This window comes from Oryctolagus cuniculus, chromosome 16, assembly GCF_964237555.1.
Source record: "Oryctolagus cuniculus chromosome 16, mOryCun1.1, whole genome shotgun sequence".
In the NCBI taxonomy this organism is placed as follows: Eukaryota; Metazoa; Chordata; class Mammalia; order Lagomorpha; family Leporidae; genus Oryctolagus; species Oryctolagus cuniculus.
Window position 1 is genome coordinate 8931760 of NC_091447.1, and position 14801 is coordinate 8946560.

General features: G+C 42.8%; 1 protein-coding gene across 1 annotated transcript in view; it reads left to right on the forward strand.

Annotated features, from left to right (window-relative positions):
• The first annotated feature begins 1540 nt into the window (after positions 1-1540).
• AHR (aryl hydrocarbon receptor) overlaps positions 1541-14801 on the forward strand; it is a 45869-nt gene continuing 32608 nt past the window's right edge. The window contains 2 exon segments of the mRNA NM_001082205.1: positions 1541-1879; positions 12816-13003. Of these exon segments, the coding sequence (NP_001075674.1) occupies positions 1815-1879; positions 12816-13003 (253 nt within the window). The 5' untranslated portion in view covers positions 1541-1814.

A 14801-nucleotide genomic window follows, 5' to 3' on the forward strand; every position in this document is an offset into this window, starting at 1 on the left:
CTCCACTCTCTCTGTGTTAATAGCACAGAAAGAGCCAGACATCTTGGAGCCGCTCTTGTTTTTCTCTCATCCCATATTCCCCAATCCTTTTCTGTCACGGTCTGTATTTCCTCTCTTCTCTCATGCCAGCCACTTCCGTGGACTTTCACCTGCCGATTTCACTAGCTTCCTCTCTGCTCCCCTTGCATCCAGGCTTGTTCTCCTGTCATCCACTGTGCCTCTTCCTCCCAGGACCTTTCCAATACAAGCAGGATGTCACTTCCCTGCTGAGTATGTTTAAAAAGCTTCCGGGGCCTACAGCATAAAATCTGGACCTTTAGCTAAGTCTTATGAGTTATTCCTGAAATTCTTGAACAGGTTTTTCTCTGCATGACAACTTATTTCCGCTCCCTCCTTATTCCAGCTCCTTTCACCAACCCAACCCTAGTAGACCTCGTGGTATCCCAGCTACCTCTTGCCTTAAACATTCGCCTCCCTCCTTCTAGTCTTAATGAAAATTGACAGAGGAAAAGACATTGTATTGCAGTGTGTTGTATTTGTTCCTAGCGTAGAGACAATTTTAATTAAATTTATTTATGAATGATTTATTTATTTAAGTCAGAGTTACACACAGAGAAGGAGAGGAAGAGAGAGAGAGAGGTCTTCCATCAGCTGGTTCACTCCCCAGTTGGCTGCAGCAGCAGATCTGACGCCAGGTACAAGGAGCTTCTTCCGGGTCTCCTAGGTGGGTGCAGGTACCCAAGGACCTGGGCCATCTTCTACTGCTTTCCCAGGCCATAGCAGAGAGCTGGAGCAGAAGTGGAGCAGCCGGGACTTGAACCAGCGCCCATATAGGATACTGGCACTGCAGGCAGCGCCTTTACCCGCTATGCCACAGCGCTGGCCCTGACAATTTTATTTTTTAACTCGCCTCCAAGTCTAAACTCAATGTGGTTTTACAAAGCCTTCATCCCTACAACAGTTTTACCCCTTGGTTATCTGCCAGCTCACTGCAACAATGCTTAGCAGAAAGTCTGCTGAGTCACTGTCTGTCACATATGCGAGGTTAAGCTCATTATTTATCTCTTGACGCAGTCTGGCTACAGCCAGCTTGCTTATGCGGACTCTGTGGTCACACCTTTCTCCCAGGTGGCAAATACTGGCCGTGGACCTCACCAAGATGGCTCCCGGAGGGCGTCGGGACGGCCTACGTCATCACGCGCCCGGGTGAGGGTGGAGTCCCTCGAGGGAGAGTGGGCGGGTCCAAGCCGGGCGGGGCGTGGCCTCGCGGCGCGGCGCGGGGCGGGGCCGCTGAGGGGCCGGGGGGCGCTCCTCCATTCAGCCCGTGCGCGCGGCGGCGGCGGCGGCTGCGGCGGCGGGAGGCAACGTCGGGGAGAGTCCGCTCGACGCCCGGTGCGGCGACCTTGCCTAGGGGCAACGAGTTCGGAGCGGACGGAAGCCAGCGGCCACCGGGGCAGGCGCCGCGTGCGGGAAGCACCCCCGGATCGGGGAAGCCCCGGGAGCCGCGCGGCGCCGCTTCCCCTCACCTCAGGGGTCGCGGCGACGGTCACCGGGGCGACCCGGGCCCGGCTTCCGAAGCGACAGACGGCTCCGGCCCCTCCCCCGCCGGGCCGCCTCACCTTCTGGCCGCCGCCCCGGGGGAAGGCACCTGTGCCTCCTCGCGCGCGGGGGTCGGCCCGGGCAGCGCCCCTGGACGGGCGCGCGCTGCTGTCGCCGCCGTCCCCGGCCGCCACCGGGTCCCGAGGACCGTGCAGCCCGCCCGGGGCTGGGGAGGGGGTAGCTTGGGGAGAAGGAGTGGCCGCGGGCCGGGCACCATGAACGGCGGCGGCGCCAACATCACCTACGCCAGCCGCAAGCGGCGGAAGCCGGTGCAGAAAACGTGAGTGTCCCGGGAGCGTCCCCGCCCCCAAAGCCCGGAGTCGGGGTTGGAGAGCCGGCTTGGGTTCTTTTTTTTTTTTTTTTTTTTTTTCCCCGTTCCCCTTCCCTGCGCGAGGGTCCCCGTGGCGCGCGAGCCCTCCTCCTCCTCCTTTTCCTCCTCTTCCTCCCCCTCCTCGGGAGCGGTGCTCAGGCGTTGGCAGCCCCCGCGGCTTAGCGCGCCCTAAGCCGGCGGCTCAAATCCCCTGTGCGCGGGTGCTGTCGGCGGGGCGAACTGATTTAAAGAGCCACGCACGTGCGTGGCCTGCAGAGGTGGTCTTTGTGGGCTGCGGGGGCCGGCGCTCCGTGGCCCCGGCTCGCGCGTACCGACTGGGCAGGAGGTCCGACCGCGTCGGTGGCCGGCGTGGGGCTGCGGGCAGGTGCTGCGGTGTGGCGCGCAGATGCGGGCCCGCGCTGGTGCCTTTTTTTTTTTTTCTTTTTGCGAGGTGTCGGGGCGGTTTTAGGGTTTGCAAAGGAGGACTTAGTGAAAGAGGTTTTCGTTCTCAGCACCCCTATCCCCGGTTTCCAAGCGGTGCCAGTTCTGATGGAGGGATTGCACACTTGGATTGGTGTGGGTTTGGGTGAGGTGCGTGTTAGGTGAGATGGCAGGTTGTAAAAAATAAAGAATAAAAAAAAAATGCGTGCTTTGGGAACAGGTTTTTTTTCTTGCGTGAGTGGCTTACTCCTCACCATCGCCCTCCTGAGTTCCTTCATTTGGGTTCTTGGGATCTCACGCACAGTTTTTAAGAATGCCTCAGCGTTTCAGTGCGAGCGAATCGGAAGCGTGCGTGTTGCCCCCAAGCCCTGCTGTCACTGCTGCGGACCCGAAAGATGACAGTTGGGTATTTTGAGCGATGGTTAAAAGCGGTTCTGATTCCCCCTGGAAGTTCCTAGGGATGCAGACGTAAGAGTGGGCATTGAGTGGCCATGAGGACTCTGGGTAGAATTTGGACGGCTGAGGGTCCCAGGGGTCCCAGGAGTTTTCGGTGCTGGCAGCGAGTTAGTTCCCAGTGCTGTTCATTCAGTAGAGTGGTTTACATTAAAACCTGGTTGATTGCCCTTTATCCTCGGTGAGTTAAATGGGAGACGTCCCCGATTCCTGTCGTAGGTGTAATCCGCAGTAGGGATATTGGGGGGGGGGTGTTTATGGTCAGAAATTGTGAAGGTCTCCCTTGTGGGTTTCTAAGAGACCGAGTTTCAGTCTCTGTACCACCAAAAGGCACTGATGTCTCCGTAAAACGAAAGTACGTGCCTTAATTTTGCATTCATAGTAAAGATCACTTTTAGTTTCTCCTTTGAGCATATTGCATTTTGCTTTAATTTATGTAAGATGTACCTTTTAGTACATTACCTTAACATTTTGATATACTTCCTGAGGATTTAATATATCCTTGATTTAATAATTGATAGTGATGTGATGTAACTAAAGTATTCTGCGTTTATTATTCTGCGTTAATAGAGATGTCTGTCAGCTCTCTGCTGAGCACCGTATCTTGCTTCAAATTACGCAAATGCCTTAAATGTCAACTTGTTGTATAAGAAAAGCCGGGTGCCCCCATGTAACTGATCAGCTGAAAGTGTTTATATTCTTACTTGAATGAAAAATGGTTAAATTTATAATTCACTTAATCAAACTCCACTTTAGGATGTGGCTCATAAGCCCAATATTAAGTTTGACTTGAACTTTTAAGTTAAACTGCTAATTTGTGGCTAATGAAGCCTAAAACATGTCAACACTGTCTGGGAAAACTACATCTTGTTTGAGCTGAAGCTGCTATCAGACTGCTTACGCAATAGCCATTTTATTTTACTTTCAGAAAAAATACACTGCAGCATAAAAGTAGGACTGTTTTAACATAGAGACCCCCATTAAAATATACAAATCCATACAATTTTGAGATAAAGTAAATGACATAATTTTAACCTGAAACTCTTTTCATCTTTAATTCATTAGGCAAAATTTACTCCCCCTAGTGGCAGTTCCCACATTGAAAAATTATCTTTATCCTTGAGAAAGTTTTAAATGCATTAAACTTAAGCCCACTGGAGCATTGTATGTGTAGCAGGCTCTCAGTGTTTTCTTTCTCTGTGGCGATACAAAAGTTAGGAAATGAAAAGATCTGAAACAACTGAACATGGGATCCACATTCTTACATTTAAGAGGCAACTTTGAAAGATAACCTTAGGCATAGAATCTGCTGTAACTTTCCTCAGATTGTCATTCCGTCTTTAGCAGTCCTGCTCAAAAATGGAACAAGTATTTTTATTTAAATCCTGTCTTCTTTTACCTTGTGAGATGAAAGCCTTTCTGTGTGTTTTAATTATTTTATCTTGTGAAGAGAGCTGAAAGACCCGTAAAAGAAAAAAATGAAATCTATTTTTCTCTAGTGAAAACAACTTGGGATATGCTTTTATATTTTGAAGTTTCATCAGTACAGAAAAACTTTTACTGGTGTTTCAATTTAGAGTGTTTCTAGAAACTACTAAATGTTGGCAAATAGTGTTGAATAAATGACCTCCACACTTTAAAGTGATCCCAGCAGTGCTGGGGATCAAGGCAGCCGTCAGGAAGTGTCAGATTTGGAAGTCAATTCTGAGTCTTACCTGTTCCTTTGTTAAAAATGCATTCTGAGGAGAGATTTTACTGTATCAACATGCTAATAATAGTAACATAATATAAAAGCTGTGTCTTTCCTGCTATTCTTGTTAAATTGCTGTTCATTGTATTTAAACACCATGAATCTCAATTATATAATAAGGAGCTACTAAATTTTATTACATTATGTAATATCCATTAAATGCTTCCCAGAAATGTGATGTGATGCTGTTTACTAATAGATCTAAAGGAAAGGGCTAGGTCCTTTCAGTCACCCAATTCTCCATCAGCATTGTTCTTGGAGATAGCTTTATTTAGACACCTTATGTGCAGTGAGCATTAGACACCTTTGCACAGCACAACTCTGAAGTGCAGTGAAGGGGAAGTGTTTAGTGATAAGTAACATTAAATGGCAGGAGGAAAAACATGGCATCAAACTGGAGAACACTAGACCTGAACTAGAAGGTGAGGTCCAATTTCCTCAGTGGTGCAAATCTGGGCAAGTCTCCTGTTGGGGAAAGCGGGACAGTGAGTACCCTTGCTGCCTCCCTTGCTACTCAAACCAGCAGAACCAAAGTGTCTTATAACTTGCAAAAACTGCTGAAGGTTTAAATGAAATGGAGGTACACTTCTGTTTGTAAAGTAATTTCATCTTAAAATGTCACAGAACTATCTGTTCTCCTGTGAAACAGTAAGAGGCAGTATCAATTCCAGATACTGCTGAGATGTGCTGCTTCCCGGGTGAAGAAGCACACGTACTCCATGCTTGTCATGTTTTAATTAAAGGGGTTACTTAGAAACAAGGACGGTGCCCATCTTCCTACCCGGTCCCTTTCCACCTCCATGCTTTTAAAGTTGATTTGTCTCATCGGGGTTTCCCATAACAGAAATACGGTTCATTAACACTTTGATACTGTTGTGCATGGTGCTTTACTTACCTCATATTGTTATATTTTTATAATAGTAAGAAAGGTAGTGTTTGTGTGTGTGTGTGTGTGTGTGTGTATGAATCTGAGGATCACAAACAAAATTGCTCAGGTAGTAAGTGAAGGAGCAGATACTGGGGATTGGCTCACAGCTCTTTTGGCTCCAGAGCTTCTGTTCTTAGCAAGTTGGCAATACTGTGCAGGATACCTGGTAGCCCTCTCCTGGGCGATTCCTCTTGTCTGCTGTCTTTAGTGTTGTGCCTGAAATCACTTCTTCACTTTTTCCTGCGTGTGATATGTACTTGGCTCATCTCATAGGTTGTATTCGTTGCCTTTCCTCCTAGCTTACTGAATTGCCACCTGCCACGCCCTTTAAGCATTGTTTTTAATGACTGCGTAGTACTCTATTTTAGAATTTATATTTTCCTTTGAGGAGGAAATTCTGTTATTTCTGGCTTTCCAGTATTTAATTCATCCTTCAGAAACACTTGAAGTCATGTACATTTTTATGCAAATTATAATTTTCTTAGGAAAAGTTCCTGTGGGTGAAAATTTAGGCTGTAGAAGTATTTGTACTTCTAAGATTGAGCCAAGTATTACACTGTGAAATATAGTGTCAGACAACTCTGCATAAAGTTTGCCAGTTCTGTTGGCATTTTGTGAATGTGCTTGTACCCTTGCATTTTTGCTTAAAAATCTCATTGGAAAAATGTGGGCTCGATCATTGAGCTTACAGTGCTGTGTTGAGAGTGTGCTTGTGTTCAGCAGTAAGGACTGTGTCTGTTCACAGATTTTCTGCTTGCAGTATCTTTCACATGTTGATTTGCTTTGTCTTCTAGTTTTCCATCATCTTTCAGTTCTTTTTTAATTGAAATATTACTTGAAATTATATTCCTATTAAATAATATATGCACATTAAAATTCAGTAATGTATATGTAGTTGTATCTTAAGTTTAGCATGTTAGGTTTTATGTTTTGACATAATAGTGTGATATTTTGGATTTTAGTACTCTCTTATCTTCCCTTTACTTTTTCCACCTTTCTTCAACCTCCCAATATAATTTTTATCACAATTTTGGATTAAACTAACTTTGCTGTTTCGTTACTTTTGACTATGTAAATATTGTTTACCGCTGGACTGAGTAACGGCAGTTACCATTCCTTTCCTGCCCTGTGCCATCATCGTTTTTTTTTTTTTTTTTTGCTACCTATTTTTCATCTTCATATTTATTTGCATCTGGGTTTTACTGTTGCTTGGGAGTATTGGAAACAGAGTTTGTATTGTAGTCTCTGCTTTCCTGTGTGGGCGTGATTTTCTGGAGGAGAAGGATGGTTGCAGAGAATTCTGCATTCTCACATCATGAAGCTGGAAGGGTCTTGTCCGTTTTAGGAGCCTGTTTAGATGCCACATCTCCATGAGCTCTCTTACCTTGTTACAGGATGCATGTCTTCTAGTTGTCTTTGTTGCTGCTCAGGCTTCCTGGTGCCCTGTGTGTAGGACATATTTCACATTTACTGATTTAGCAGTTGACACCATTTAAAATTTTTCTGGTCACGATTTAGTGATTCTACAAGGGAAGAGAAGTTCCTTTATTTTTCCCCTTCTGATCTGAAGGGGAAATACTGGAGGCAGGGGGTATCCTTGCATAGAAGGAGGAGGCAGAGAACATTCTTAATCCTTTCTCCAGGATTATAGAAATTATGGAAATTTCTTGCTTACATTTTATTTTCCTGATTTTCACTGTAAAGTTTTTTGTTGGAAATTGTGCTGTAGATGTCTCAGAGTCTCTACTTAGTAGCAAACCCAGGAGAATGGGTACCCTCACCACAGCAGAGCCCAGCAGGAGGGGGCCAGAAGATGTGTGACTCACTGAAAGTAGCTTCCAGCCAGAGTTTTCAGGAGGCTGGTTTCATATAGGGAAACAGCATATATCCTGCTGTCCTCTGCTAACTGTGAAACATGACCTTATTTGTGTTACACATACTGCTGCAGAATTCCATTGAGCACACACTTTATTATTGTGGACATTGAAAATTAATATTCTGAGGTAAGTGTACACTGAAACTAAGGGGAGGAAATGAAGACTGAATGGGGTTGAAAAAGAGCTGGGCTGCACTGGACATAGTTAGTATGTAGAGGGATACTGTAGTATGGTAGAGGGCTATTGTTGAGGAATAACACTGCTTCAGATTTCCTAGCCATTGAATGGGGAATAGCGTCACAGCAGATACAGAGGAGGGATGACCCAAGGTCCAGGAAATAGGAACGAAAGGACGTTCAAGTACAGGGACTAGAACTAAAGATGGATAAGTTGTTAGTAAGTAGACCAGAGCACCGGGAATAGGTTCAGTCACCAGAGAAAAAGCAAATCAAGCAAACTCAGTGCCTAGTGTGAGGGGCATCTCTTGTCTGAAAATGTCATTTTGATTTCAGAGGAAAACTAAAACTGTATTTTGCATGTCATTTTGAGGTTTTATGCTACATTTATATATATATACATTTTCAGTTACACTATGATTAAATGGAGTTAATTTTGTTAGTGTTGGTTCCAACAATGGGTGCAGATGATGAAGCTAACCTTGTGGCAGCTCTGTCGGGCCACACTGCTGTACCTGTTGCCACCAGTAGTTGGAGCACGCAGGCCTTCTCTGAGAGAAGCAGGGCCGGCAGTTGGCTGGAGGTGATTTCACAGCTCTGATGTGCAGGTTGGGGCAGGATTTTTGAGGTTGCTCTTTTGCCGCATCACCGTCCCACAGGATCTCTTTCAGCAGATTTCTGAATGCTAGTTTTCCCAAGTTCGATTGTAAAGAGATGCTTATTTAGATTTCTGACACGGCCTTTTAGTTAGAGAATGATTGGCAAGGTACTTGGGTAGATGTAAAAACAATACAAAAGTAAAAGCACTAGCATAACCCACAGCAAGTGTAACTGACATACGATTGCTCGCTGTTATTTATTTTTACATCATTGGTGTGAATGGATATGTATGAAATATGTTCACAAGATAGTTCTGGGTATTTCTTACAAAATCAGTGGAAAAGGTGTGTCAGATGTGTTGCTTTAACACTGGAAGCAAGCAGTAGGCTTGCATGTCCAAGTCCCCTGGGTACTTCTCAGCCTTGACCTTACTTAATTCCTCTGTGCAATTTGACTTCCGTCTGTGACCTCCAAGATGTCCTACTCTGCTTCTTCTCCTCCTAAGAGAGGCCTCTCTGCCGGTGCCTCTCCCGTGCCCTGTGCTTCCACGTGGGTATCATGGAGGCCCGACCTCCAGCACTGTACCCCTTGCTGGTACCCTCCATCAGGAAATGTGTGGTGTTTTGTTTGATTGTTTTTCTGAGCCACAAGTCCTCACTTGCCATTTCCCTCCCTTGCTTCTTAGACCATGTCCATTTACTTTGACACAGCTCTGATCAGCTCTGCTCTGGACACTTCTGGCCAGCAGACATTAAGAGTCCAGGGCACTGAGGATGAAAAAATCATTACATTTACATAGTAATAAAAGTTATAGAAAAAATAAAAGTTATATAAAAAAAAAGTGTATGCAGTTGGATTGCTTAACACTGCATATATAGAAATTTAATCTTATTTTAAATATTTCATAAGATGCATGCTAACACATTGGAGACATGGGCAGTGTTTAACTGCACAAGAAAACAGCCTCAGGATCTGGTGCAGGGTTGAATACTGCCAAGAGCCAGCCCAGGCCCAGCAGTGATGCCTCTTGGAGATGCCTTCCAGTTCCTGTCAGTTCTTCCAGCCTGTCTTGCTTCACTGTTGTCACTGGTCTCTTCTCAGTGTCTGTCTGTCTGTCTGTCTCTTTCTTTCTTCTTCTTTTGTAAAGATTTATTTATTTGAAAGGCAGAGTTACAGAGAGGCAGAGAGAGAGGGAGAGAGGTTTTCCATTGGTTGGTTCACTCCCCAAATGTCTGCAACAGCTGAAGCTGCACCAATTCGAAGCCAGGAGCCTCCTTCAGGTCTCCCACATTGGGTGCAAGGGCCCAAGGACTTGGGCCATCTTCTGCTTTCCCGAGAGCATTAGCAGGGAGCTGGATTGGAAGTGTAGCAGCCAGGACTCGAACCAGCGCCCATAGGGGATGCCAGCACTGCAGGCAGCAGCCTTACCCACTACACCACAGTGCTGGCCCCTCAGTGTTTCTAATCATTACGGGAAAGCTACTAAGAATTTAGAAATCAGATACACTTCTGAATTGTTGTGAGCTATCTGTGTAAAGTACCCCTTAATGGAACTGTTGTATAAGACATTTGTATGAGATCCTGGAGACGTACAGGACAGAAGGAGCTCCCACGCCCCTTGCGACATAGGCCAGGGAAGCCTTCCTGTAAGTGCCTTGCTTATTGGTGACTTAAGGGGTGAGACGGAGGTGGGATGCTCTGTGCAAACACTATAGCACTGTTGGTAACCACAGGAGTTGCTTAGCCTTGGGGTATGGCAGGCAAGGAAGACTTGGGCTGGAGGAAACTCAGCAGAGCTTAATGTGGCTGGAAGCTATATATGTTGATTGTGTGCTGGTTCACAGCTACTGACAGTGTGAATCAGAGGAATGGCACAGTCAGGTGTATGGTTTAGAACGAAGTTGCTGGTGGCAGGATCCTCACTTCATTAAGTGCTGCCCTGCTCTCCGTGTTCTCTGGCATCAAAGTCAGCTTGATGAAAACATGACCGGAGCCTGCGCTGTGGCATAGCTGGTCAAAGCAGCCAACTGCCGTGCCAACATCCCATATGGGCACCAGTTCGAGACCGGCCTGCACCACTTCCAATCCAGCTCTCTGCTATGGCCTGGGAAAGCAGTAAAAGCTTGCCCAAGTCCTTGGGCCCCTGCAGCCACATTGGAGACCTGGATTTAGAAGCTCCTGGCCTTGGGTTGGCCCAGCTCTGGCCATTGCGGCCATTTGGGAGATGAACCAGCAGGTGGAAAACCTCTCTCTCTCTCTCTCTCTCTCCCTCCCTCCCTCCTCTCTGCCTCTGTAACTTTGCCTTTCAAATAAATAAATAAATCTTTATTTAAAAAAAAAAAAAAACCACCGGACTAATCCTATTAATCCCAGCTCAACCCTTGAAGTGACTCTCAGATATGAGAGTCCAGTTTTTCACCAGTACCTTGAGGAGACTCGCAGTTTGCTGTCTTAGACGTTCTGTCATCAGACCTCACTTGGGTCACTCCACTTCCTTCTCGCTATCTGCTATCTGTACTAGCGACTCCATCGTTCCTTAGTTCCTTAACTTGCTTCTGTCCTTCAACTGGAATTGAGCTCCAGGAGGTCAAGAGTTGCTATGTTTGTTCATTGCTCAGGGCAGCAGGTAGCGCAGGGTCAGAATTCAGGGTTTGGTGAAAGGACGTGGCCCCAGCCATCTTCCCCACTCTGCCTCTTTTGCCTTGTACTTCTCACTTCCCATGAGAGACTTCTCATACTTCCTCATGAATCCTGTTTGCCTTTCAAGACCCATCACAGAGGCCACCTCTTCTATAAACATCTTGTTTCAAGTGGCTGCTCCTATTCCTTAGCTTCTGTAACAGCTTTTGAGTATTTACTAAGAGAATGTTTTCCTAGGCTGCCCAGGATGTGGTAGGTACAAATTTTTTGACTAGGTATTAACTAGTAAGGAATTATATAGTGAAGTAGACAAGCCTATAAGTAAGGATGAAGTTTGGTTGGTAAATTGGAGAAATGCAGTAATTAGATATTTAATTTAATTATAAATACAGTATGATTAAGGGGAAATAGCTAGGGAAACAATCACCAATTTCTGTTAAATATTCAGTTATGCAAATAGTCTAGAGGAAGTATATTGTCAGTTCATTAACTTTTTTTGGTATAAGTGACATAAGCTGTAATAGAGAAAAATAGAGGAGTGCTAAAGAAATTACTTGCTGGTGACAGTGTGAAAAGTATGCTAAATTCCATACTTATTTTTCTTTATCTTTCTCCACATACTGGGTTGAAACAAATTGTCTAAAAATCTTTTGATTGACTCCATTAATAGCACTATACTCATTTCTGCTTTATAAGAGAATATAATTCCAAATGAGTTGTTAAAAATATCTTTGTTGTAGGGATACTCTGTAGTGCTAATGGGAAGGCATAGAGGCAGAATCCCCAAATCACATTGCTTGTTTTTCCAAGCAATCATCCCTATCTTTCAGCATGGATGTCTGATGTGTAAATTCACTGATTTATTTCTGTTCTAAAATCCTGACTAAGGCCTTTGTGTGAAGTTGTTCAGTTTCTCATTTCTGAGCTCAACTCTTACTCATACTCATAAGTATCTTTTCATTTAAAAAATGTTTATTTATTAGAAAGGCAGAGGGACAGAAAGAATAACAGAGACAGATATTCCATCCACTGATTCACTTCCCATACCAAAGACAGAAGCTGGGAACTCAATCTGGGTCTCCCATGTCGGTGGTGGGGACCCAAGGACTTGAGCCATCACCTGCTCATGTGTATTATCAGGAAGCTAGAAGCAGAGCAGGACTTGAACCCAGGCACTCCAGTATTGGATGCAGACTGCCCAAGTGGTATCTTAACTGCTGCAGCAACCCCAACTCCTTATAAGTAACTTTTCTCTGATGAAAATCATGGTAAATTGTTGGGGCTTCACTGAGCTTTCCAACTGATATACAAGCTATGAAAGTTAATAATTAAATAGAATTACTGCCCAGTCATAAAAATGAAAATTGCCAGTAACCACAGTAAACCTCTAATATTTGTCAATAAACAAGCACCAATAACTAAATTAAGTTTAATTATTTTTAAAATATTTGATGTCCACATTAGATGGCTGTAAAACCATCTGTCAGAAGGGTTTTGGGAAGTAATCATTTCTCAAAAATAAATAAAGTAAATACAGTAATAATAAAATAATAAAAAATTTAAAATATAGGAAGCTGGGGATGCTTAAAATATACTTTTTATTTTGGATTTTCTTGTTAATGTACAATATGAATAATGCTAAAGTACTTTTTGTGGAAGATAGCAAAGAAGGCATGATTTTCACATAATTTATTGTAGATTCCTTTTACTTCCTTCCCTTGACAATGACTAATTGTGTTTGAGGGGAAATCATCCTAATTGTTCATTGAGAATCACTTTATTACAAATGTGTAAAGTTATAAGTTGGATTTATCATTTTCCTGTGACCACTTCATAAGCTTTGTACTGAGGCACATGGAGGATTTTATCCCTTATTTTTCTTAAGATATGAAAGAAAGATTTTGGAAAGATTTATGTAAACTTGAAGTAGACTTTAAGTTTTTTATATTAGAGAAATATTTGAGGAAATGTTATCATGTAACATAAATTTACCCCTTTTATTTTTTAAAAGGATTTTTAGGGTATTTTGTTTGTTTTTCAGAGTAAAGCCAATCCCAGCTGAAGGAATCAAGTCAAATCCTTCCAAGCGACATAGAGACCGGCTTAACACAGAATTGGACCGTTTGGCTAGCCTGCTGCCTTTCCCACAAGATGTTATTAATAAGCTGGACAAACTTTCTGTTCTTAGGCTCAGTGTCAGCTACCTGAGAGCCAAGAGCTTCTTTGATGGTAAGTTAGAAGAATTTGGAAGATGCTTACATTAAAATGGCTGTTTCTATGTTTAAAAACAGTTTTGTTAAGTGGCAAAACCAAATGTATAATAATTCCTAAAATCAGCTTTCCAGTTTCATCATCAAACAGGTACAGCCATTTAAATAATATATGGTATAATTCTTTGAAAGTCATATATGTTGAAGTTAGGCTGAAATTAAGTATGTCCAATTGCTTAATTATTCCCTTTCTCCCTCCAATTCCATTTTTTAAAGTCTCTTTTTAAAAAATAAGGAATAAGGAAACTTTTTTCAGTATTTTTTATTTATATAAGGTGAATAAACTTCATGTATTTCATATATATATATATATATATATATATATATATACAGATTTTGGAGCATAATTATACTTCCCACCCCACCCCCTTCCTTTCTTTTTCTTTTAATTTTTACAATGATATACGTTCAGTTTATTTTATAAGCTTAACCCTCCACTAAATAAAGAATTCAACAAATAGTAAGAAGGAAAAAACACTGTTCCTCAACAGTAGAGATAAGGGCTGTAAACAATAATCAAATTTCAAAATGTCAATTTCATTCATATACTTTACATTTTTTTGTACTTTATTAGTTACCAAAGATCAGGAAAAACATATGATACTTATCTTTTTGGGACTGCATTATTTCACTGAGCTAGTTTCCAGCTACATCCATTTCATTGTAAAAATCAGGATTTCATTCTGTTTTATGGCTGAGAGGTATTCCACAGTGTATATATACCATAATTTCTTTATCTAGTCATCAGTTGATGAACATTTGGGTTGATTCATTATCTTAGCTATTGTGAATTGAGCTGCAATAAACATGGGGGTACAGATAACTCCTTCATATGCTGATTTCATTTCCTTTGTTCATTTCCCAGGAGTGGGAGGGCTTGGTAATAGAGTAGATCTATTTTCAGATTTCTGAGGAATCTCCATACTGTCTTCCACAGTGGCTGTAACAGTTTACATTCCCACCAACAGTGGATTAGTGTACCTTTGTCCCCACATACTTGCCAGCATTTATTGTTTTTTTTTTTTTTTTTTTTTTGTATAAAAGCCATTCTGATGGGGCGAGGTGAAATCTCATTGTGGTTTTATTTGCATTTTCCTGTTGGCTAGTGATACTGAGCATTTTTTCATGTGCCTGTTGACCATTTGAATTTCATCTTTCAAAAATACCTTTTCAAGTCCTTTGCCCATTTTTTATCTGGATTGTATTGTTATTGAGTTTCTTGAGCTCTTTATCAATTATAGATATTAATCCATTATCAGTTACATAGTTTGCAAATATTTTCTTCCATTTTGTCAGTTGCCTCTTCACTTTGTTGAGTGTTTCTTTTGCAGTACTGAAGCTTCTCAACTTGAGGTAATCTCATTTCTCTATTTTGGCTTTGATTACCTGTGCTTCTGGGGTCTTTTCTAAGAAGTCTTTGCCTATGCCAATGTCTTACAGAGTTTTCCCAATGTTCTTCTCTAGTAATTCGATGGTATCAGGTTGTAGATTTAGATCCTTGATCCATTTTTGAGTAGCTTTTTTTGGTGTAAAGTGTACAGAATGGGTCTTATTTCATACTTCTGCACATGCAGATCCAATTTTCCCAGCACCATTTGTTGAAGAGACTGTTCTTTCTCCAGGGATTGGATTTTGCTCTTTTGTCAAAGATTAGTTGGTTATAGATAGTGGATTGATTTCTGGGATTTATATTCTGTTCTGTCGGTCTACGTGTCTATTTTTATGCAAAGACCAGGCTGTTTTGATTATAATTGCCC